Source organism: Formica exsecta, unplaced genomic scaffold (genome assembly GCF_003651465.1).
Source record: "Formica exsecta isolate Colony F162 unplaced genomic scaffold, ASM365146v1 scaffold265, whole genome shotgun sequence".
Lineage (NCBI taxonomy): Eukaryota > Metazoa > Arthropoda > Insecta > Hymenoptera > Formicidae > Formica > Formica exsecta.
Genome location: NW_021849915.1, coordinates 298,210 through 324,511, shown reverse-complemented (window position 1 = coordinate 324,511; position 26,302 = coordinate 298,210). Strand labels below are relative to the sequence as shown.

Here is a 26,302-nt window from a genome sequence, read left to right as displayed (position 1 = left end):
ATAATATTTTAATTAACAACACGCTTAGAATTAAAAAATAGAAACACAAGATATATTAAAATGTTTTAATTAAAATTATTGCAGTGGGGAAGAGACAATGTTTTTGGAACAATTATATAATTCAATTATAAAAGAATGTAAAAAAATTTCGATAAATTTTTTAATATTATTATGATATTCTTTTCATATTCATTATAAAATAATAAATTCACGTAGTAAAGGAATATTTCCAATAAACATTTTTTGAGAGATTTAATTGTTCAACTATAACAGGCACACTTAAATCATCGACATCTTGAAGATTACAGAATACGAAGCTTCGCGTTTAGACTGTTATGTATAGACATTATAAAAATTCGTATTTATTGTCAAAGAATCACCCAGAGAAACTGTGAACACGTTATTTTTCCTGCATTCCGTCTCTCAGTTTTCGACAGACAAAATGAGAAAGTGTGAGAGTATATACTGCAGCGAGTGAATCAACGCGTTTTTGTGGAAGTCATACCGGTTAAAGAACAATTACTCGATGGAAACGAATGACATTTTATGGAATGTCAAACTGCGTCAATCTATAGATCATATATAAATCTCATGTATAAAACAGAAGATTATATATATTTTCGGGCTGGAAGAAACGTTTCGAACAAACTCAACGCGTTATTATTGCTGACATAAGATAAGATATGATAATGTTTATTAATAACGATTTATTCGCGTATATTTATTGATGATTTTTAAAACGGTGAACCGCACGAGTTGCTTAAATTTAAATTTTATATGAGAATACAAAAGTGCTATATACAATCGAGAAATGACAGAATCCACGTCGGACGTGCCAGAGGAGAAGGAAGCCGCAAACACAACACCCATCTGCGGGAAGCGACACTGTAGGGAGATGCGCAAGGACAAGTTACCCCCTTATCTTCGAGACAGAGGTATGTCGTATTTTTAGACTTTAGAAAAGAATATATTTAAACCAAAAACAGCTTTCGATTTATTATACATATACATGTATTAATATTAATAATCAATTCTATAAAGGAGAGATACGATTACAATTATATTCAAAACCGTAATAATTTTATTAAATACATAGTTTATATTTAAAGCCAAAAATATTGAAAAATTGGAGATAAAAACACTTCCATTTTTTTTTTCTCTCTGTCAATATATATTTCATTATATAAAAATCAATGTATTTTAATATTAGATAAATATCATTATACTCTGTATCAATAATTTCACACAAAAATATAATTATTGCAAAAATGATTAAATAAATCTCAAAAAAAAATAATCAATTATAAAAAAACAGCACAATTAAAAAAGATAATAATTTTTCTTATTAACAATACTTTTTATTCACATTTTGTTTTAAAAGCTCTTAATCGAGTACTGCACATGCTTTGCACTAAAACTTTAGCTCTCTCTCGTTTTAGCCTGAGCTTGTTTTCTTCGTGAAGAAAACACAGCTCAACCGAGGTAAGGATACAAGTATAGGTATAACTCTATAGAACGTATAAGAGAGCATGTACACTGCAGGAGCGTGAACGCTCGAATAGATCGATAGGTAAACCTTCTCGAGAGGCACCTTGCGAATGTAAATTAGGGGTGCGATATATTGTCATGTGTGTGCCTGTGTGTGTGTGCAATCGCCGAATGCAGATGGTCGTTCCGGCGCGAATTCGTAATACGATATCTTGATTGCACGCGAACACGCGATCTCTTTTGAACTACGAAGTAGTGGAAAGGCCGCGCCGAATGATACATACATCTCCACATCGTCTGAAAATGACCGATTTATGACGGCTTCCGTTGCCATCCTCTTGAAATTCAGTTGGTCTATGTTTGTTTTTTTTTATAGCATGCTTCTAAAATCGAGCGCTTATAAGATCAGGGCATTTTTTGCATTGACCATATATTACATTTGCATGAGAAGAACTTTTATCTTGGAAGGTCTTAAAAAATAGAATTCTAAAATTCTCGTAAATCTTAATTTCTACCAAGAAATGTAAATAAATATAGAAATAAAAATTTAGCTAATAAATTTAAAAAAAAAGAATACAGAATATATATAAAAAGGAGAGATGCACATAAAAATGAAAATATAAATATAAAATTAGATAAAAATTTGAGATATTAAAATATGATATTTTTAAAAAATATAAAAATGTAGAGAAAGAATGTACAGTTTCATCTATGTATTTTATTTTTCTAGAATTTACATAAAATTTCTTGTTGCCAAACATACAGAATTTTTTTACAAATTATTTTTATTTTACAATATGTTATTATGTTTAAAAATATGATGGATATCTTAAGGCATATGAGGATCTATTTTCTCTACAAATTATTATTTTTAATAATGTACATAAATATGCAAAATGGCAATCACGTTTTTATTTCAGCCGGAGCTTCAAACTTTATTTTAAAGCATTAAAAGCAGATTATATAACTAGTTTGATTGAAAACCTTGTACATTGATTCACATTTTCATGTCTCTTTATTAGTTTTCCATCAGACGCATCAAGGCCTTTTCGTAACAAATCAAATCATTCGAGCTATTTTAAGAAAACAAGAACCTTGCCCCCGGATTTGCCCTCTGTATGCCGTTCGATGTTACACGCGACATGCACGCAAGAAGTCTAGAAGCTTGAGCACATTTATTATTCTGCGCTTGTGTATAAACAGCATCGCGTTAAACTTCATCGTCTTCTAAAGCATTTGCCATATAACAGAAACACACGTAACATAAAAATCTAGGTAATTTGCAACCAGCCACATGCAACGGCGTGACTAATGTTTTTATTACTTCTTGTCAGCCATCCCGCAGAGAAACTTAAAAGGTTCTTGACCCTTTCTGGATTTTACACTTCATCTCTTCGAGATCACTTTAACAAAAATTTTTCTTTCTTCTTTCTCTTTTTTTTCTTTTCTTATTTTTTTTTTTTTTATTTTTAGGAAAAGAAGGGAAAGGAAAAAAGAATTCTTCTTATTTTTCCTTCTCTTTTGTCTTAATTTTTTTATATCTTTTCCTCCTTATTTTTAATTTCTCTTTTTTTATTTTTTGTTTATTATTCTCTTAATTTTATTCTCCCTTTTTTTCTTTCTTTCTATTTTTCTTGTTTTTAATTTTTTTATCTAGATTTGCTTTTTTTCCTTCTTTTTTGATAGGAGAGTTTCAGATGTTTTAGTTACACCAAAAGCACGAGTAAACTCAAATTTCAATTCGAAATTGCAATATGGCAAATAGACATTAGTAGGGCATGTCTATCGCTCTCCGGCGTGTCTTCTCTTTCGGACATTCAAATTGACACCTTTCGTGCGCGATCTGTCCCGACGCCCCGCCGCGACGTATTTCGCGAAATGCCTGCACGCATAAGCACCGCATACCAAGCTCTATATAAAGGAACCCGCGGATTCCAGCACAATCCCAATTGATATCCGATATCTCGGGGGACGTGGTACCATCGAGTGTCAACTGGCCGCGGAGTCATTCTGAAAGTCGCCTTCGTCTGGAATCAGTTCTTGCTCTTCAACGCCGTGCATATCGTAGATATCGCGAATATCAAAAAATAGATCATGAATTACGATTAAAGAGATTATCAAATTTTTAATTGCACAAAAAAGAAATAGAAAGATATTTGTGTTGAATATTTTTTTATTATATTTTAATATTTGAAAAATAATAATATAGATATAAAAGAATGACATATGAAGAATTTACATTATTAATCTTGAAAATATTTATGAATGTAACTGATTGATATAACTCAGCTTACATTAATAGTTTTTTTCCAGTAAACGCATTGCAAAATATCAACCACTGATATTTTTTTCGGTACCCTTAATATCGCAGCGTTAAGGATATTTCGAACAAGATGTTGCTATCGACTCGAGCAGCCCGATGCGCTGCTCTCATGGCCGAACCAGACGAACTCTACCCAGGTGTAAAAAGGCGATTAATTTAAGGATTTGCTTTATTTCTTAAATACAAATATTTTCTGATGTGTTTCAGAAAGAATACTCTATCCACGTAACACGAGAACTCTGCCAAAAATACCGGTGGTTGGCGGACAACCTATCGAAGAAGAAACATGCATGGTAACCGTGAAAATATATAACTTTCGTTATATGAAAAATAAAGAGATAGAGAAAAAAAAGGATATAATAAAATCAATAACATACAAATACAAATAACACTTTTCAAAATCTCTTCATTTATGTAAAAACTTAATTTTTATAAAAATTAATTTCTACAAAAAATTGTATTTTTATTATTTATGTGCTCTATAATCTATCATTGTATTAAGAATTTTCCTTCTATTGCAGGCTTTGAGAACATTGGTCTTCGGTTCCTGCGCGAGCCCACCTAAAATTGAATGGACAAGGACCGGGTTAACTTTACGACCGTATGGCCAGAGTTTGGCATTTGGATTAAGAACTCCCAGGAACACAACGAGAGGCCTCGTCACCGCGGTGCAAGCTATCATGCTAAAGCACTTTTTATTCAAATGCGACAGACAAGATTTACACGCAGGACCCGATGCGTAAGTGCCTTCAGAAGCATCATATATGTTATGTAATTATTATATTAGCAGGTATGATTTTATATCACGAAATGTTATTTGCCAAATAATTTTTTATGCCTTGGATATACATATTTATATATTTATTTTATTTATTTATTTATAATTTAACCAAAAATTACGAGAAGAGTCTTATTTATAAACTTCTATGGTCGCAGTCTATTGAAACCCTCATACGAACGACAGATCGATGTATTGACTTCCGCGATATCGGAGATTATTTGGCGTTCCGCCGGTGGCTTCTCTGTTTCCACGTGCGTAAATGTTGTCAGTAACACTGTGCCAAAGGCCGTGGTGGCTTTACCACAGGACACACCATACCTTCAACATAGTGTACAGTATTTTCAAGACGGATTAACAGAAACGGTATATCTTCCCCTTTTTACGACCTTTTGCGCCAATAATTAACTAAAATTCCTGATAAATAATCAGAAAAATTGCATAACTTATAATTTAGTAAATTATCAATTTTAATATTCTTAATTATTGTTTATAGATAGTACACTTTTTACATTAAATTAATGACAATAAAAAATTTAAGCTTATATTTAATTTAAGATATAACTGAAAAAGTGACAAAATTAATGTTCTCAATTAATGAAACAATTTAGTAATGCATTTATTGTATTGTATAAAGAAGTAACGCGGTGAAATCTATGCTTTCTCGTACAATTAACGTGCGAGAAAACAGCGTTTATCAAATTATAGCGTTGGTATTTCACCAAGTGTGTTAAGAATACTCTCGAGTTCGCGTGACGGATATGTCTCTGGAATCGCGTAATTAACAATTTATTTTCTATAATATTTATATCAAATCCAAGTACATATTCGTTAAAGGATTGCTTTACTCTAGCTGCACCTCTTCGAATTCAACTCTTTGGAAGATCTGGAGATATTTATCAAGAGATACTTATACCTGGTGAGTATGCTTACGGTAGGAAACACTAAAGAGTAGGTACTTGGTGCATTAAATGTCAGACATTACTTAATTAAAGAAATTGTGTATCAATTTTATATCAAGCTCCAATCTTAATAAATTTATAAATCTATCTTCTAAATTTCTTTTTTATCAAATAGACCATCAATTTTTTTGTAATAAAATTAATTAAGAATTTTTATCATAAAAATATCTTTATTTATATATATTTTACTTTAAGTTTCATGACGAAGGCGGACCTGGTGCAAAGTTACTCTTATATAGCGCAGTGCTCTCGAGAGGTCTCTCAAAGTAAGATATTTATTTCTTTATTTTTTTTATCACTATCATTTTATTTAAATTTGAAAATGAATAAAAGTTGCTTTAATTGGACAATTACTTTTATTAATGTATTTACATATTTAATCACATAGAGTGCAAAATGATTTAGAAGATTCAAAGGCATCGATTCTTGGTGGATGTTCAGAAGAAGGCCCAATCAGCATCGTTATTTTTTTTTTAACTGGTCGTGTTTCACCACATATCCATAATGGAGTACTTCACGTTGGCGATGAAAATACATATGTAAGCTTATTGTTTTATTAATTAATTTAATCTTTTAGCACATTCACAAATATGTATTTATAATTATATTTATTGTGATAATGCAATTAATTTGAAATAAGGCCGTACCACAATGGGGCGTTCTTACGAGAAGCGAAGTGGGATTTTTAATACACGAAGGCGATGGTAATGTAAGCAAACAACCAGGTTCTCGTTTGAAGACACCCAGTCTACCGATATGGGTGACTCTCTGCCTCGGTCATCACGGTGTGCTCTTCAATACAAATCGAGAGTTACTAAGAAATTATCATGCAGAACGACGGTACGAATATATTTTACATATTTCATTTATTTTGCTTTATTTATTTCTTCATCTTTTATTTTATTAGATTTTTTATTTTATTCACGTGATCATCTCTAAATCTCTATATAAAATTATATGCAGAAATATTATATAGATTGTATATTGAAAGGATAGTCGAGAGATAGAATTAACTTCTAAATTTTTAAACACGAACAAATATGTAAATAGTATCCTTCCCACTTTACCTCGAGGTCCCAAAGAAATATCACCTATCCTGTATGTGTTAAAGTTTCGAGATCCAATATTTTACTTGCGGTGGCAGTCACGCTACGTTGACGGTAGATACCAGGGCAAACGAAACTTCCGGGGTATCAGATGCTGCAACTATGGAAGCCGCAGATATCGCAGCAACGCCGTTGGAGAAACTCATTCGATCCAAGTTAGTATACATATTTGTTATACAAAATAAAAATAAATTATTTTTAAAAATAAATTTTTTGACCCTCTTCGCAATTCTCTTCAAAAGTTTTACATTTGACTCTATATGTCCTAAAGAAAATATAAACTATTATTTTGATGAATAATTTTATCATTGTATAACATATCTGATTGAGTGGTATTTAAAATTTAATGTACAATAAAACATAGTTTAATTTACAAAATTTCTTATTTCCTCTATTAGCTTTTTGTTATAAAAGAGAAAGATCTAAAAGCACTATTGTCTTTTCAATTACCGAAATAATCGGGCGATATCTGTGAGATCACTCGAGCGTTACCTTGAGCAACATAGAATTCAAGGTACTATCTCTTCCATTTATTGTTTCACGCTGCATTAAAGATGGCAGGATGCTCTCATACAATGGAACGGAACACCGGTGATGTGAAGAAATACGAGAAAATGACAATTTGTGTTAATTCGTGATTCCACGTGATGCTAATCAATCGCTGCGCGTGCTTAATCTCAAGCTTAATCTCAACCAAAAGCTTCTTATCATTAACAATATTCAAGTACAAGTAAATATTATTTGCGTCGGCATTGCAATATCGGGCACCGTATAATTTTACGCGAGTGATAAGATCAATCTTTGGCGCTTTTTTATTGTTAGATAGTATGCCAGATATTTATATGTGTGTATATGTGTGTCTCGAAGAGCTTGTTATTTTTTAAAATATATTAATTGTCTGTTAATAATAAATGACTGTTAATAAATGACATAACAAAATCGCATTTCAGTATTTGAATTAATAATATGTTAAAAGGCTATCATTACAAAGAGATGATATATTTTGACAGCTTCTTTGTCAAATACGCAGCGGCCAAATCCGTCTAAATCAAGTCCATTCACAGCATGTGTTATTTTTGTCATCGATAAATTATAAAATATAAAGATTATACATCAAACAAAAATATTAAAAATAGCGTTTAAATAACTTGAATAAAAATATATATAATGATATAAATCTAAAATCACGTAAATCCCCTACTAGTCGTCCTTAGACAGATCGAATACTCATAGATATTCATTTAGTCAGTGATTAACAAACTCTTACTAAAGTTACCACGCGATCGCGTGGGAAACGATACGTCTTCTTTTATTTTCATGCATGCAATATATATCGCGATGCACTTATACTGGATGGACATATTATATGAAAGTCGACAAAAGAAATTTCGATTTTTCTTTAATATGATGTGGTTCTCGATACTACGATAAAATTCCATGCAAAACATTTTTGTAGAAAAATATCAAAATACAGTAAATATATTATTTTATATCAACATCCTAATACTTAAGAAAAATTATTATAAATATAATTTTAAAACGTTTTCTAATAAAAATTAAAGGCACATGTTATTTCTGTAAATTAAAATGCAAAAAAAAAAAGATCTATGTAATAATAAAGAAATAAAAAGAGTGGAAATATTTGTAACAATCGGACGTAATGTTTCACGAAATTAAATAATCTGTTTCAAAACAAATAATAAATCTCGATTTGCGTTATAATAATCAAGCATTTGAAGACATTTACAATGATTGAGCACTTACAAAAATATTTAATAAATTGCTTGGTCTGTGATCGTCAACTGATGGACGCACCGTTAGCGAGTCATTCTGCGTAAATCGCGCACAATAACAGAAACTGGTTCAAAGTGGAAAGGATTTAAGACGGACCGATGTTTATTAACTGCAAGCACCGTGCATAATAAAAGTAATTTTTTCCAATGAGGGGGGAAACAAGAGGAGGAACGAGGTACGCCTGCAATTTCACAGATCGATGATCCGTGAAAGACGCGTCGTGATGCCATAAGCGAAACGCGCCGCAGGGTCTCGTTCCACTTGCCATCGACCATTTCTCACGACATTAAATCGTAAACTGTCAAAGGAACGTGACATTTGACTGCACACTACACCGAAAAAATTGTGTGGTCGCGTAATTTTATTCATTATTCGCCGTTACTTGAGTATGCGGTTCTCGGTATTAGCAATTTCTTGCTACTTGTGTTATTAAGAAACATTGAGAGATTAAAAGAAAAAAACATTGAAATGAAAGATGTTATAATATTGCACCAGAGAGTCTTAATTTAAATTATTATTGGTAGAACATCGTTACCTTCTATTAGAAACGATCTCGATTGTATACAATTCATATTTTTCAAATTAAATATATCAAATTTATTATTATTATCATATTATTAAATTGTATGAGACTATTTTTGCTCTTTTATAATCTTTCAAGTATCAAAGAAAATTCTTTTTTTCTCTTTTTTCTCAGTTTATATAAATTAATTCTTGTCTTTCATCCTTTTATTTGATTTTTTTTTCTATTTATTATTATCTATTTTTTTCTCATATACACTTTTCAATTTTTTATTTCTCGAGAGATCTTCTTCGAAGAAACTTGAAGGCCGGAAATACTCGCGCTCCCATGCTCCGGGAAGGTCGACGCAAGTCCCTGTAGGGCTCCAAAGATAGGGGTCAGTTATGTGTGCACTCGTTTGAATACACACGCATACGCATCGCGTTCGTTCCCCCATCGTATATGAAAGCAAACACCTGTTCGCGGTGCGATTCAGGTGGACGTTTCTGTTGGCCGCCACGGTCCCCCCTTCCTGACACAATAGGGAGCCAGCCGACTTCCCGAGTACCGCTTCGGCCGCTTTGCTCGACGGCTCCGTTTTATAGTAAAAAGTTCCACAGCCCTACAGCGCGTCGTAGTCGTAGCCGAGTTTGATACGAGATAGATCCAGGTCGATCACGGTAGCGCACGGAGTGTATGAAGTGCAACGTATACTAAAACTAGTGCAGGAAAACAAAACGGCTAAGATAAATAAATAGAAGAAAATTTCGGAAATCTCTAGAAAATAAAAAAAAATTACAATCACGTAAAAAAGTAAGTAATATTTTAAAAAGATCTCCCGATTTAACACATCGAAAAAATGTGAAGACCAAAAAATAAATCGCGAACAAAGAGCTTAAGTAAAATTTTGTGGATTTCTTTAAAAAGAGGATAAAACTGCCGTTTTTTTTTTTATTAAAAAAATTTAGTTGAAGAAAGATTAATCGAGAGATATTATCGTGATATAAAATTTGAAAAATGTATTCTTATGTTTGTTATGTATGTAAAGAAACGTGAGAAAGTTAGAAGAGTGTCTGGTCGCGGCGATCGATAAGGACTATTGAGGGTGTAATTCGTGAGCCCTTTGTGCTTTTCGTTGTAAGGGGCGGTGACTATCTATAATCAAGTGCATGGTGGATCGTGAAAAAATTAACACTCCATGGGATTTACGTTACTAATGAAGAACTAGTGGTATTGAGAGAGATCTTTTGTTTCTTTGCAAACGCGACAAAGCCATAGATATATGGGCGACGTGTTTTTTCCAAGTGCATTTTGTGGTGAGTACCATTTGTCAATTATTTATCACAATATTTAATTTAATTTTAAAATACTGTAATTCGAAAGCACTATATATAACAGTTAATATCAATTAAACGCAAAATTTATGATAGTATTTATTAATTATAAATTTTTTACTTTTTTTTCTTTTGTTCAATATCGCTATCAAAATATTTTATTATTATTTGAAAATACACTTAAAGAGAAAAGATATAATAACCAAATTAATTATTTTAATTAAAGAATATATAAAAATATAAGAACAATAAAAATTGTCAAAATTTAAATTAATAATAAAGTAAAAAAGTAATAAATACACATTTTATTCTATAAACATTCTTATATATAACTTCTGCTTTTATTTATATTGCAAAGTTTAATTTAAAAAAACATGATATAACAGGTTTAAGCACGATTAAAAGTATAACACAATAATAAAATAATTAAATATCTTAAATATTGCTGAGGAAAATGACGATTATTCTTCAAGCAATGATAAAATAACTAATCGCTAACTTTGATCAAAATAAGAGATCAGTACGAAAGCTTAAATCATTAAAACTGTCAATAACTGACCAATGTTTTTATACAGTTATCTGCCGGAGCCGAGACCGGAGGCCTTTACGCCGGTTGCCCATCACGCGTTGCGTTTCAATTTACGGTCCGTGAATTTAAGCAGTACCGCGGCCCATATATAGCCGAAGTATCCGGTTAATACCTTTTTTATAAATATAAATTCAATTTATTTGCCTAAGCAATTTTGCAAAGATTTTTCTACATTGGGGTTTTTCGTTCTATATTCTTTATAGCCTTTCAACTACTTATGTCAAGTGATGCTAAAAACGTGTGAAAGGATTAACGAACAATCATACAGGATATCCTAGGCTTATAAAAGTACATTTTAGTGGAGAAAGAGCGGAATTGAGATTTCAAAACTTTTCTATTAGTAATTATTATAAATGTCAAGAGATTATAATAGAAATCAAAATTTAAAAAAAAATAATAACAATGAGTATTAATTAAACACGCATTCAATACTGAATTATGAGAAGTATTTCAAACTTAATTAAAAATATTCTTTAATATATCTTATTAATATTATTTAAAAATAATGAATATATAAAAATGCACAATATTTTTTTTTTATTTATATAAAATCAATGCTGAATGCACAATAACACGCATGTTCCCGGGCTATTTTAATATAACGGCATTTTATTTTAATATAACAGTATTTAATTCATTTTTTACTTCAAGATATAAAAATAAATAATAACAATAATTAATAATAACAATATAATTAATATTTGTATTTAAATAACAAAATTCTTCTGTTAAAATATTATACTTATCTATTTTTGCCATTTAATACCATGAATGGCAAAATGTAAAGATTAAGTTAATTGGTCGCACTTTCTCGTATTAACAAGCTTGAAGAAGTCTACTTCCGTTTTTGCCATTCAATTGTAAAAAGAAACGTTACGTGTAATTTCGTGTAATTTTAATATTTTAAACGCCAGAAACCATCGCCAAACTTTCGATGCGATATCGCTAAAAAGACACATTAGCATGAAAGGCGACAGTGCGAGGTGTCAAGAATTGTCTCCGGCGATAAATTGCACGAGTCATTCTAGCCCTGATGACGCGCAGTCCTACATAGCCGTGGTTCCACGTAATAAAGGAGTTTCTCTGCATGCTTTCTAACCACGCGTTATGCTCGTGCTACAGACACGTTTCGTCGTCGTACCAGGTGGTCGTTTGTTCATCGTTTATGTTTTTACACTCGTCTGCTAATCTGATGACAAACTTGATGTTACTTGCACGTTACTAGTAAATTGTTACGTTTAACGACAAGTCCTTGCGTCATCTTGTTGAACGCAAAAATATATATCAATATAAAATGAGCAATGCTTATGAAATTGTTATCTTTAAAAGACGCTATTATTATTTTCACTCTATCATTCTTCTTCAAAAAATATTAATAAGTTCATAAAATATTTATAAAAAAGTGAGTAAAAAAGATTCTAAGATTTTGACATGTACTTTCAGTTTCACGAATCTCCTTTTCAATCAAGTTTTCACAACTTCGTAATAATTTTTTTCATCTTGTATTGCTTTCTCTCTTGCCAAACTTATTATTTTCTAAATAATCTTTAATATACAGAATTTTGACAATTTATTAATTATTTTGTCGATCAAAAATTAATAAAAAATCATAATTTAATGATATAATATAAATTTTATTATTTTTTATTTTTGCTTTGTTTCGCTTAATTATGAAAGAGAATTAAATCTCATTCATTAAAAATGAAAAGGCGGAAAAGTCTAAATTAAGTATGTATACATAAGGAAAGAAAGAAACTAGGTACTGGAAAATTATGTAATAAAAAAATGACAAAGTAATTATTTTATGTACAAATTGCGTTACATAAAATCTTTGCACTTTCGTGTTATTATATCACATATACCTTATGTGTCGTTGCAACATTAATGTTGCATATAGAAAAATAAATCTTAATAGCATGTTAGATAAATTTGTGTAAAATGATTTAATTACGCAATGTAAATAATATATTAAATTTTATTATTAATTACAGTTAAAATATTTGACATTAATCTTGAATAATAATATTTAAAAAAACGTAGCGATAAGCAAATTATAATTAAAAACTTTCCACTTTTTATAATTCTTGCAAATATATATTCATATCTCACGCAAAATCCCTTTTCGCGAGAAATAAAAAATTTCTGGACGCGCGAGGAAAATCAATAATAATTCTATAATAATCCTGAGAAAGCAGATATAGGATGCAGAAACGTAGAAAATGTTATTTCCGCAGATACGATTCAATATCTTTTGAGTAACTTCATTCCCACGGTGCACGAGAAGATTAAAGAGAACTCAGTTACGCAAACTTGAATTTCTCACTATCCTTCTCGTTCCCCGTCATCGATCTCCATGCTTTTTTTTTACAGATGTACCGATCGACGGAATCGATGGACGATGATCTTGAATTGCCATGGGACGAAACGTATTGAAGCTCTTGCTGCTCCTCTGCTGCATGCTGCGACCGCATGTCGGACAATGTAGGTCTTCTTGCATCAATTTTTTTCTCTATATATTTCTGTCTCTCTCTTCATCTCATATTTATTAATTATTATTAGAAATTAATAAAGCAAAATATATAGTGCTTTATAAATCAAAAAAATATATTTCATATATTTCAAAATTATTAAAAGAAAAAGAGTTTATATTTGATCTATATAAAATCTAATTGCTCTGTCTTTATAAAAATTTTATATAATTTTTTTTTTATTTATATAAAATCAATGCTGAATGCACAATAACACGCATGTTCCCGGGCTATTTTAATATAACGGCATTTTATTTTAATATAACAGTATTTAATTCATTTTTTACTTCAAGATATAAAAATAAATAATAACAATAATTAATAATAACAATATAATTAATATTTGTATTTAAATAACAAAATTCTTCTGTTAAAATATTATACTTATCTATTTTTGCCATTTAATACCATGAATGGCAAAATGTAAAGATTAAGTTAATTGGTCGCACTTTCTCGTATTAACAAGCTTGAAGAAGTCTACTTCCGTTTTTGCCATTCAATTGTAAAAAGAAACGTTACGTGTAATTTCGTGTAATTTTAATATTTTAAACGCCAGAAACCATCGCCAAACTTTCGATGCGATATCGCTAAAAAGACACATTAGCATGAAAGGCGACAGTGCGAGGTGTCAAGAATTGTCTCCGGCGATAAATTGCACGAGTCATTCTAGCCCTGATGACGCGCAGTCCTACATAGCCGTGGTTCCACGTAATAAAGGAGTTTCTCTGCATGCTTTCTAACCACGCGTTATGCTCGTGCTACAGACACGTTTCGTCGTCGTACCAGGTGGTCGTTTGTTCATCGTTTATGTTTTTACACTCGTCTGCTAATCTGATGACAAACTTGATGTTACTTGCACGTTACTAGTAAATTGTTACGTTTAACGACAAGTCCTTGCGTCATCTTGTTGAACGCAAAAATATATATCAATATAAAATGAGCAATGCTTATGAAATTGTTATCTTTAAAAGACGCTATTATTATTTTCACTCTATCATTCTTCTTCAAAAAATATTAATAAGTTCATAAAATATTTATAAAAAAGTGAGTAAAAAAGATTCTAAGATTTTGACATGTACTTTCAGTTTCACGAATCTCCTTTTCAATCAAGTTTTCACAACTTCGTAATAATTTTTTTCATCTTGTATTGCTTTCTCTCTTGCCAAACTTATTATTTTCTAAATAATCTTTAATATACAGAATTTTGACAATTTATTAATTATTTTGTCGATCAAAAATTAATAAAAAATCATAATTTAATGATATAATATAAATTTTATTATTTTTTATTTTTGCTTTGTTTCGCTTAATTATGAAAGAGAATTAAATCTCATTCATTAAAAATGAAAAGGCGGAAAAGTCTAAATTAAGTATGTATACATAAGGAAAGAAAGAAACTAGGTACTGGAAAATTATGTAATAAAAAAATGACAAAGTAATTATTTTATGTACAAATTGCGTTACATAAAATCTTTGCACTTTCGTGTTATTATATCACATATACCTTATGTGTCGTTGCAACATTAATGTTGCATATAGAAAAATAAATCTTAATAGCATGTTAGATAAATTTGTGTAAAATGATTTAATTACGCAATGTAAATAATATATTAAATTTTATTATTAATTACAGTTAAAATATTTGACATTAATCTTGAATAATAATATTTAAAAAAACGTAGCGATAAGCAAATTATAATTAAAAACTTTCCACTTTTTATAATTCTTGCAAATATATATTCATATCTCACGCAAAATCCCTTTTCGCGAGAAATAAAAAATTTCTGGACGCGCGAGGAAAATCAATAATAATTCTATAATAATCCTGAGAAAGCAGATATAGGATGCAGAAACGTAGAAAATGTTATTTCCGCAGATACGATTCAATATCTTTTGAGTAACTTCATTCCCACGGTGCACGAGAAGATTAAAGAGAACTCAGTTACGCAAACTTGAATTTCTCACTATCCTTCTCGTTCCCCGTCATCGATCTCCATGCTTTTTTTTTACAGATGTACCGATCGACGGAATCGATGGACGATGATCTTGAATTGCCATGGGACGAAACGTATTGAAGCTCTTGCTGCTCCTCTGCTGCATGCTGCGACCGCATGTCGGACAATGTAGGTCTTCTTGCATCAATTTTTTTCTCTATATATTTCTGTCTCTCTCTTCATCTCATATTTATTAATTATTATTAGAAATTAATAAAGCAAAATATATAGTGCTTTATAAATCAAAAAAATATATTTCATATATTTCAAAATTATTAAAAGAAAAAGAGTTTATATTTGATCTATATAAAATCTAATTGCTCTGTCTTTATAAAAATTTTATATAATTTCTAACATTTATATATAATAAAAAGTTATATATATATTCCAAATAAATAGAATAGAATTTAGAATTAAATAGAATTGAAATATGTGTGTACTTATTTTGTTCTCTCTTCCACTAAACCTTCCAGATCTATTTTCACCTGAATTATTAATGAACAAATTACGTTTTTGTGCATGAACCGGACGCAAAGTGTAGTTTATATTTGCATTAATCGCACATTCGCGGATGTTTTTGTGCACGATCGAACGACGCTCGACTTTTGGTCCTCGTTTATGCCAGGAAAGAAGTTTGCGAAAGGCAGCGCCGTAACGCTGCGCCGACGATACGCCATGAGTTCGCGACCGGAATTCCGCTCCAAGGAAGCGCGTATATCTACCCTCTCGCACACGCGTTAAACAGCCCACGCGTATTCGTCTATGCGTCCTTTCAGCGTCCGAATTTCCGTCGATCAATCGGGAAGAACGAATGATCATTGAATGACATGGTGTCTAATCAGACTTTTGTCGAATGAATTTCACAATCAAATGTTGGAAATGTACAATACCTTCTCTTCCAACAAAAAAGATTACCTTCTTCCCGATTGCGACACAATTTCATTGCAATAATGATATGAAAATATCCAATTACGCTCATAATATAAATTCATGGAATCGCTTGCCAATTCTGTTCTCTTTGATTTTATCTTATTATTTTTGTTCATTATACGCTCGTTATTGAGATAATAAAGAAAACCTGGAAAAGCTCTGTACCGCAAAATATTAAATCGTTGCTGTTGTTTTACTCTTTGAAAGATTACGTATGATTATAATAATTGATAAATTATGCAGAAACTGAAATTGGAGGTCTCTGACGACGACGACTATGATAGCCAAATGAGGTGCAAAAGCGGCTGTCGTAATTTATGTTGGCATTAGAATAACTAAAGCTGTTGTTAGACACATGTTGGCATTAGAACAGCTAAAGCTGTTATTAGACACAAATGACCCCGCTGCCTCTTATGCATTTTATCCAACACACTTTATCCGGTTATTAAATATAAGAATAATACTAGTATAAACATATAATGATACTTATTCCATTATGTCCCAACTGTATGGCAATTCTTATATTTTTTATTTTACTAACTCTCTTGAATATAAAAAATTAAATCTTGTATTTTCTAAAAATAATAATTTACAAAAGCTTTGACATTTTTGCAAAAAAAAAAAAAGAAACAAGTATATATATTATATATTTATATTTCAGGAATATCTCTCTGTATACATAATTTTATTTCTAAATGATTTTAGTTCAAAATAATATTTACATCTTTGATAATTTTGAAAAGTGCTCTCGCTTTTCTACTACGCTCTAGATTACAAAGTTACGTTATGTTTACGGTAAACTTAACTGCATTACGATGCAACGCTTCTAGAATGCATGAATTTGTGCAGGATCGTTTGAAGCCATTAAGACATCCGCAATTAATAACTGGACAATGAGTGTTACGAGAAAATGTGTGCGCACACTAATATCATAAGTATTATTATAGTTATATATTTGTCATCTACGATTACAAGTAGCAATAAAGCTATTTTCTTGCATGTCATTTGCACTTAAAAAGACAAAAATGATTGCTTTTTTGCCGTTGAAATTTTAATAAAATAGACATTACACGATGCTTATTTTACGGAAGTAGTTTTAGAAATGATAAAACACGATAAATAAATACTCGATAATTACTTAAAATCAACGAAATAAATATCTAGAGAAAAGAGAATATGTGTCTCTCTCCATATGTATATATTATACATATATTTTTGTTAAATTTTTTAATTTAGTTTCTTTAAAAAATTATGCATTTTTTTCTAAAGAGGCTAATATCAAAATGGATATTCTTGAGATTATTCTCCCAAATCTTTTTTCTCAGCATTTATTAGATTACTAACATAATTATATATTGAAGTAAATTATACAACTTTTTTATTGAATATGTTTTATATATTTATCAGTGGTCAGCGCGATTGTATTCGTGCATTGATCTCATATATCCTTAGAACGAAGGTCCAGATGGAGTTTCTCATAAGATCATTGTCCCACGGTCCTTTCACGTCTTGTGTAGCCCATTGAATTTGCACAACCCATTGAAAACCAGTTATCCGATTTTGACAGGAAACTGCAGTAATCCCAAAGCCACTTATCCAATATTATATTGCAAGCGATTATTTTTTCGAGCAAGCTTTTAGTAATACGATTTTTTACTCAGAACAATATACTCAAAAATTCAAATAATATACTTTTTTTATAAAATTCAAATATCTTTTTATTAATATCTATCCGTTTTAATTTTGTGTGATTTTAATAAATGTCTTTCTTTAAATATTATATTATTCAAAAGATATCTATGTATAGTATATAATGTAATTTCCAAAAGTTTCAAATGTTCTAAGAAACAAAATTTTTATTTTTTTTATAATAAATATAAAAATCTATAATTTATATTTAAATTTGCAATATATTTATTGATGATAGGATAATTCCATTCTCTTTCTCTTCATTCTAGAAACCCACTTCTTTCACTTATAGTAATAATTAATTTCTGGTTTACATTGTACAAACTACACACATTATTTCATAATGTATGCCGACAATTCCTCAATTTTTTTTTTTTTTGCAGTAATTCAAGACAAGCGATGCTTCCTGGAGAACGGAGCCACTGCGGCGCATCTCTTTGTCAGCGAGGATCTGCCCGTCGGTGGCATCGTGGGGATCCTCGGGGTAGTGGGTGACCCCAGCCTGCAAGGTGACATCGAACTGAGCTTGCAGGAGCATGACAGCCCCGTCGCGTTCTCGTCGTACTCAAAAAACTTGACTCTTATCAGACCGCTCGATAAGGAGGGCGTCGAGGGACCAGCGAGTGTCTACATCAACATTATTTGCGAGAAGAAGCACACCTTAGATCCAGTAAGACAATTCCTCCACCTTTATTGAATGACAGATACAGTCCTATTTTTTATTTTTAGCATCATTTATTTAAACAATCGTTTTTCTTTTTTATATTTAAAGGGATTTATCATACCAGTGAACATTCGAGTAACCGACGCGAATGACAATTCACCGCAATTTATAAATGCACCTTATGTGTTGAATATTTCTGAGGTGAGAAGACTTTTTATTTTAATATTTTAAGATTGCGTTATTTTTTGCCTTTTATAACGCGACTGAATATCTTAGGTTACTGTTCTCGGTACGAGAGTCTTACAAGGAGTCCGAGCTGTCGATGCTGATCAACCAGGACCATATTCTACTGTGCAATACGCAGTTTTACCAGGAACTTATTCGGTAAATTTTATAAACATTTATACGACTAAATTATTTGTCTCCTTAATTAGTTTTTTATCATATTTTTGCATTTATTATACAGCTATAATATTTACTTCGCAATCTTTTTTATTATTTATCAAGCTATTAATTTATTTCGTCAATAATAATAATAATTTTATTTATAAAAGATACAGTTTGAGAGAGAAAGTTAAATAAATAATTTATATTTTTATATACAGGATTATTTTGTTTTCGTAAACGCTTTGGAAGGCACTCTCGTACTAAGGAAATCGCTAGATTACGAGATTCTCACCAACTTTTCCGTTGGTATCCGCGCTCAAGTAAGTTTTTTTTATCTATATTATTTCAAGATTATTTAAAGATTAAGTAAACTAAAATTTATAGACATATAATACGCGACTTTCAAACTTTGTTATTATTTTACAAATTTCACAGATTATATTTCATAAAAGCAAATATATATCTAATGCATAAAAATTTCTTTTTTCAAATAGAAAAATGATTTGAATTCGGTATAATTGATTTGACAAAATCGAGTAAAAATTATCCTTTTTATACAACATGATTTGCAAAATATGTAAAACAGTAACTATAAATAAAAAATAAATAAATTTAAATAAAATTTAAAATATTGTAAGTGGATCATGATAGATTTAAATAAATCGATTTAAACAAATTGATAATCTCTCCATGCGTATCGATACGCAACATCGATCAAGAGTAAAGATTAGAAAGAGTCCTGATCGAGAGAGAGAACAATGCTTTTTGTATTTCTCACGCTTGTAGCTGTACTTCGACAATAAAAGTCAAAAGAATGTTTTCTCTTTTAATCCAATTGTACATATTTGTATAAAATAATACTAATTTTAAATTACAATTTAACATCAGCAATGAGCTTTGTTTTTATAGGACCAAGGTAGTCCACCACGTTCGTCGACGACGACGTTATACGTCAACGTTATCGACGCCGACGATCAAAATCCAGCTTTCTTGAATGATCAATACAAGGTCGCTGTACCCCGTCACGTTAAGGGGGTAAGATTGACTTATTTTCTTGTGTTGAAAAATTTATTTCAGTCAGATTTGATTTTATTTTATAGAAAATACGGATTAAAGAAGCGTATTTGGTTATTTTAATTACTATCTTTATTATTAATAGATACACACATATTATATACATTATTTTATGTTAAATATTTAAAAGATAAAAAAAAAAGAGATAAAGATATAATGAAGAAGAGAAAGAGATCTGAAGGAAAAAGAAATAATAATTTAATGCAAATTAATTTAATTTATTAATTTTTAGAGAAAAACATTAAAAGTGACTCCTGCCGCGATAAAAGCCGTAGATCAAGATGTTGGAATAAATGCGCCAGTACGATATACCATTCAAGGTGGAATTTTACCATTTCTGGATTTAAATCCTGAGACTGCTGAAATCGTCATGATACGATCATTACAGGATCACGAGCTAATGACGTCAGCGACTATCGTCATTAAGGTAGAAATATTGATATTGAAATAATTTAATCAAATTCTTGGCATATATAAAAAAATAATAACAATAAAAAATTATTTGTTAAATAGGCTACTCAAGTGAATAATCCGGATAGATATGCTCTTGCCACAGTTATCGTATCGCGAGAAGATGGCTATGGGATTGAACCAACAGCAGGTATATTTAAATATATTTTAATTATTTTTCTTGAAATTGTTTTTTATTGTGGCTTACATATATTTTATTTGTATATAGTAATTTATTGCATAATTAATTATTAATTATCATTATTTAATCATTAAAATAAATTGATTTGCAATCAATTCATATATATTTCTAAATAATTATGAATTAAAAATTCTATAATTTATATATTCTTCATCCAAAATTTAAATTAAACATACGTCTTTTTATATGCAAAGTAAATGGTCAAAATAATGCTTAATCGAATCAAATTATTGTCGGTTTGATAACATATCTTATGTCAGATCAAAATGATTCTTATCTTACGCATACTAGGTGGTCGATTACCCGTGAAATTCGTGCTAAAGGATTATCAAACGAGCGTACCTGAGGACACGCCGCCTGGGAGCGTCCTTCTAACGGCCGGGGTCAACAAAGCCGATCCTGTAAGTAGTATAAAAATTTGCTTTAACGATAAGAATGCAAGTAAACCGTGATATAGCAGCGTAGTATCTTAGCTTTAAATCCTAGGATTTAAAATTTTCGTTGATTGGTGCGGCCGAGGATCTGGAGAGATTTTCAATTACTAATTCTGGGGAGTTGATCCTCAAAGGTAATTTGGATTACGAACGACGGGTTCAGCATAATTTCCTGGTTCACGTCACAGACGGATATCATGTATGTCCTTTTAGTATTTTTTTAGTATTTTAAATTATCTTTTTTATATAATTAATTATCTTTATATAATATATACACATTATATACATGTAATATATAATATATATATAAATATGTTTTTTCAGAATGATACGTCACGGGCAAACATTACCGTCGAAGACGTGAATGAGTGGGAACCTCGATTTCGATATACCCGCTACGAATTTCACGCTCCTTCCGCAAGAGAAGGCTCTATCGTTGGTAAATTTTCTCTTTATCGCATTAAATGACGATCTTAATTTCTGTTACACAATATTTGAAAAGTGCGTAACTTTTCAGGAAAATTAGAAGCAGCTGACGGTGATAGAGGCGACAAAATCAGCTTATCTCTCAGAGGACAAGATGCTAGGTATAAATTACAATATATATTAAATAAAAGCAATATACATTACATGAAAATTTTATATTTTAAATATAAGATGTTTGATATATTATATAAATTCTAAAAAATAAATACTCTAACTTCAATAAAATACATATTTATTCATCTATTTTTTATGAAATTTAATTATAATTAATTTTAATATAATTATATATAAATCATTTTTTTTTCTCAGGTCTTTCGAGATTAGAGACAACGGAGAATTGGTGCTACGATCGTCAAGTTCATTTAACGGATCTGTGGCTCGATTTATGGCAGTGGCTTCCGACACCGGAAAACCGTCCAAGTATTTATACATTATTTCCCTGTAATTATTTAATTCCACGTTAATGATCATTTCAGATATTAATCTGTTTCCATCTGCGATTTCTTTAGATACAGTATGATCCCGGTGATCGTACACGTACCAAATAGCGGCTCATTGCCGATCGCTGCGAGAGCTGCACCTGCTTGGCTCGGTAATAGTGTGCTATTAGTTGCAATCTTCGGTGCAGTTTTAGGTCTTCTTGGAGTCGTCATACTCATTCTCATCCTTTATATTTATAAGCAGTAAGTAAATCCGTCGAACATAAATTCAAACCAATTCATAATTATATGTTAATTAATTATTACATTGAATAATGATGTATTTTTTGTACAAAAATAGCATCATAAATTTAATTTATCGAACTTAATAAGTCTATATCTTCACCGTCGAATTATTAGATAATATATTAAGTTTACACATGTCATTGAGGAGAAAGCTCTATTACAGATAAAATGATATATTGGTTTTCTCGATGCATCTTTGAGTCGTATTCATATACATATAAAAATTTTTATTTAATTATATACATATAATAAGAACTTTTTTTTTTTTAAGTAAAAGACCTAAAAGCGGTGGTTCAGTCAGCTCTGTAGGTACGGGATATCGCGAGAAATCACCAGTTCCCTCGGCTCTGAGCCCGATGCCGCAGGTGTTAGGTGCCAATGTTCTTCAGGATACTTTGGAGAGCCCACGAAATCGATCTCGCGATAACGACAGCAACGAAAATGATAACGACAGCCGTAACGATATCGATAATCCCGTCTTCGGAGAAACGAATGAAAACTCATACGGCGCTACAATTAAAAGTATGTCCTGTGTTTGACATAATTTTATTTTATTTCTTTTTATCTCTTTATTTTTATTTCTCAGCTTTACATGTTTTTTACATGCAATTTTTATGCATCTATTAAAATAATAAAAATCAAATTTAATTGCTTGTAAGTAAGTAAACTTTTTTTCAAAAAATTTGTCAACGTTATTTAATTTCTTTTAAGAGTTCTGTAATTCTTCGTAAAATCACATCTTTATCATCGAATATTTATGACATTCATTATCAGTTTCTTTCTCATCTTATGTTATAGGTATAGCATCAGCGAGACAATTACCATTATATGCTAGACATAAAGTAGCACCCGCCCCGAATCCGCCAACTTTATCAGCTACTTCGAATATTCCAAATATTGGCGGTTTAGTGCAGAATATGAACGATTTGAGTGCTAGGACCAATTTAGATGCTGGATCCCATGCTTCCTCTAATTATTCAGGAGATCCTCCAGACTCCTTGGTGCCAGCGTGGCCTGCCAGTTCAGGCTTGCCGAGAATTAAAAAATTGTCCTGGGACGATGACGATAGGGTAATTATCTCGCAAATAAATTGGTAGATCCTTTATTTATAGAAAGATAAATTTTATATTGAATAGCGAATTTAAAAAAATTTATAATGTTGAATTAATTTTTGTATGCCTAAAGAGATATTTCATTTTTTTTATAACTTTTTTTTAAACTGTTAAAAGGAAGAAATATATTTTTTTTACATTTAAATATAATTTAAATAGAGAGCAATATTTTTCTCTCCCTCTCTCTCGTACTTACTACTTCTTAAGCGATATGCTTACAAATAATATATACAGAAGAAATAATTTAATCCGAGTTCACTCGGAGAAATATATTATGTTACCCTAGAAAGAGCAAATAAATAAAGAACAATAGAGATAGAAATATTCATCGTTTTCCAGACCGTGGACAGCGTCGAGGTCGCAGCGGAAACGCGAACCGGAGACGATCAAGCTGGCAACGAGAGGCTCAACCTCACTGTGTATTTTTAATGATCAATTATTATGTAAATGGGACGATATCGACGACGGAAGACTGTCGTAAGCGCTGTTTGACCAATCTAGTTAAATAAAATTTCGTTAATGTGAATTTTTCAATGGAAATTCTCTGTGAATGGACTTCGATGCATCGCAATCCGATGTGACCTTACACGTATATTCGGTCCACGGAACATCTGTGTTATCCTACGTTATATCCTGCGCGGCATACAGTTAACTCGCATCATCCTGAACGGATTACATCCGTTATCTGTTCGACGCGACATCGATCTTTGATTGCGAAAAAAAATAATAATTAAGAATTGCTGCAAGTCAAACGGAGAAATTGTGTAGAGAACACAAAAAAATTTAATGTTATACATTAAAATGGGAAGGAGAAGAAAGTAAGCCAAAAAATGACGGTGGATCTGATCGAGACATTCTGTAAACATTATTAATATTTAGAAAAAGATAATAAAATTTTCTTCTTTTGTAATTATATTGTTAATATAAAAAAGAACACTATTGAGAGTGTTAAATAATTTTATTGCTTTGTGTTAATAAAAATGAGCTACATTTGTAATTTTTATATATAAAATATTGTGTGTTTATGGTTATATTACTATCACAAATTTCTAAACCGCGAAATCTTATTTTGTCGGGATTATTTGAAGAAATATTTAAAATGGCATGGTATAAATCCCACAAAGATGACTCGTTAATGTCTAAGAAAATAATTGCAACTTGCGTAAATCGCTTAGTGATTCGAGAAAGTATGTGATAGTTGATCATATAAATGCCGCTATTATTAAGTGGTCGATGAAGTTATTATGTTTGCACTTTGTTGAAACCGCAGATATTCGAATACATCGAAGAAACTGGGTCAGTGGGTCGATCTTAGCGAGTATTTATACAAGGAGTAAATAAATGAACATTCACATAAGACTTGAAATTTATGAAAACGCGATTTTTATCAAAGATAATAAAAAACAACGCCAAACATAATATTACCAAAAATGCATATTGTGACAAAACGTAATAAATCTATTTTTAAGAATATCATTTTTAATATTTTTTTAGATTGTAAATTTTTTCATTTTAAGTAAGCAGTTTTTTTAACATAAAAATTAATACTAACTTCTACAATATTATGGAAGTTGTACAATAATAATAGTAAGTTACATTTATATCAAAAATATTTTAAAATTTTAGAATTATTAAATATATCAAAAAAAAAGTCAGTAAACCAATTCTATAGATATTTACAATAATTTTAATAATTACATTTTTATTGTAATGAAAGAAATTGTTTTATATTTACTACCATACTTATTATTAAGCGAGAACGTAAATGATTAAATTGTTCTATTAATGTGTGTATAATTGATATATTTCGTAATACTTCATTATGCAAAATGCATTTATTTCATTGACATTCGGCGAACAAGACTACCGTCACGATCGGTAGGTCATCGAATCCTCTTTGAGTAGGCTTGCCGAAGAAAGTGACTTGACTTCTAAGGTGGGGAGAAAGTGACCCAGAGAGGTCTGGGCTACGACTCCGGCATCATCATCCAATCTTTTCTTCTCAGTCGTTTGTGACAAACGATTGGGTGTAGAATACTGTCGTGATATCAAGATAATTGTTCCATACAAGCCATGTGAGTGAAGGTATTTACATTTTCCACGTAGATATTCTGCGATTATCCTTTTAAAATATCCAATTGCAACTGTGGAAAAATTTATTTGTGCACTTTTCATTTCAAAAATTTCGCGGTCCTTATGTATAAATTGTATAAATATAAAATGTGAAATTCATATAAATATATATCTTTTAATAATATATATTTTTCATTAAGAAGTAAAATATTTTTCTTATTAACATGCAAATTAAAATTAAATTTTTTAAAAAGTTTGTATATGTATTTAAATCTTTATGTAAATTTAAAAAAATCTTTTTCTTTATTAAATTTTTTATTATTTTGATAACATCTTGATATTTCTTATAATGTATAAGTTTAATTAAAATAATGGATGTTAGATGTCACCAACCATGATTACATTCTAATCGTAAGCACAGAAATTCGAATGTATTTTTACACGTGTTGAGCTGTCAAGGCTAAACTACGTTAATGTCATTTTCCTGAATGATGCTTGTAAAAAAGAATTAGTAAATCGTCGACAATTTCCGGTATTTATTACGTGATGGAGCGAGACACTACCGTGTCTCTTGATACTAGCTTCTCTTTCATTCAATTTCGTTCATTATGCATCAGTTGTCATGCCATCACGAACACAATATAATACATACCGTACTAGCATTAATTTCTCTCAGAA

At 30.5% G+C, this 26,302-nt stretch overlaps 2 protein-coding genes across 6 annotated transcripts; both read left to right on the top strand.

Moving 5' to 3' along the window:
• The first annotated feature begins 221 nt into the window (after positions 1-221).
• On the top strand, positions 222-8,132 carry LOC115237028 (inactive ubiquitin carboxyl-terminal hydrolase MINDY-4B). Of its 4 annotated transcripts, none has more exons than XM_029809787.1 (10): positions 222-935; positions 4,019-4,104; positions 4,333-4,550; positions 4,748-4,955; positions 5,443-5,508; positions 5,747-5,817; positions 5,940-6,090; positions 6,192-6,391; positions 6,663-6,812; positions 7,212-8,132. In XM_029809787.1, exons 1-10 carry the CDS (start codon positions 812-814, stop codon positions 7,255-7,257), a joined length of 1,320 nt encoding a protein of 439 aa, XP_029665647.1. In that variant the 5' UTR covers positions 222-811; the 3' UTR covers positions 7,258-8,132. The 4 variants fall into 4 exon arrangements, with proteins under 4 accessions (XP_029665647.1, XP_029665645.1, XP_029665648.1 ...); XM_029809788.1 differs by lacking the exon at positions 222-935 and adding an exon at positions 3,240-3,948; XM_029809785.1 differs by having other exon boundaries at positions 6,663-8,132.
• A 6,952-nt stretch (positions 8,133-15,084) lies between these two features.
• LOC115237027 (protocadherin Fat 4-like) lies at positions 15,085-25,014 on the top strand. Of its 2 annotated transcripts, none has more exons than XM_029809784.1 (17): positions 15,085-15,527; positions 18,401-18,687; positions 18,790-18,882; positions 18,958-19,065; positions 19,287-19,388; positions 19,978-20,103; positions 20,375-20,569; positions 20,656-20,743; positions 21,086-21,195; positions 21,314-21,427; positions 21,553-21,667; positions 21,746-21,815; positions 22,024-22,134; positions 22,224-22,397; positions 22,711-22,961; positions 23,238-23,509; positions 23,891-25,014. In XM_029809784.1, exons 1-17 carry the CDS (start codon positions 15,461-15,463, stop codon positions 23,978-23,980), a joined length of 2,373 nt encoding a protein of 790 aa, XP_029665644.1. In that variant the 5' UTR covers positions 15,085-15,460; the 3' UTR covers positions 23,981-25,014. The 2 variants fall into 2 exon arrangements, with proteins under 2 accessions (XP_029665644.1, XP_029665643.1); XM_029809783.1 differs by having other exon boundaries at positions 21,281-21,427.
• Positions 25,015-26,302: the final 1,288 nt, after the last annotated feature.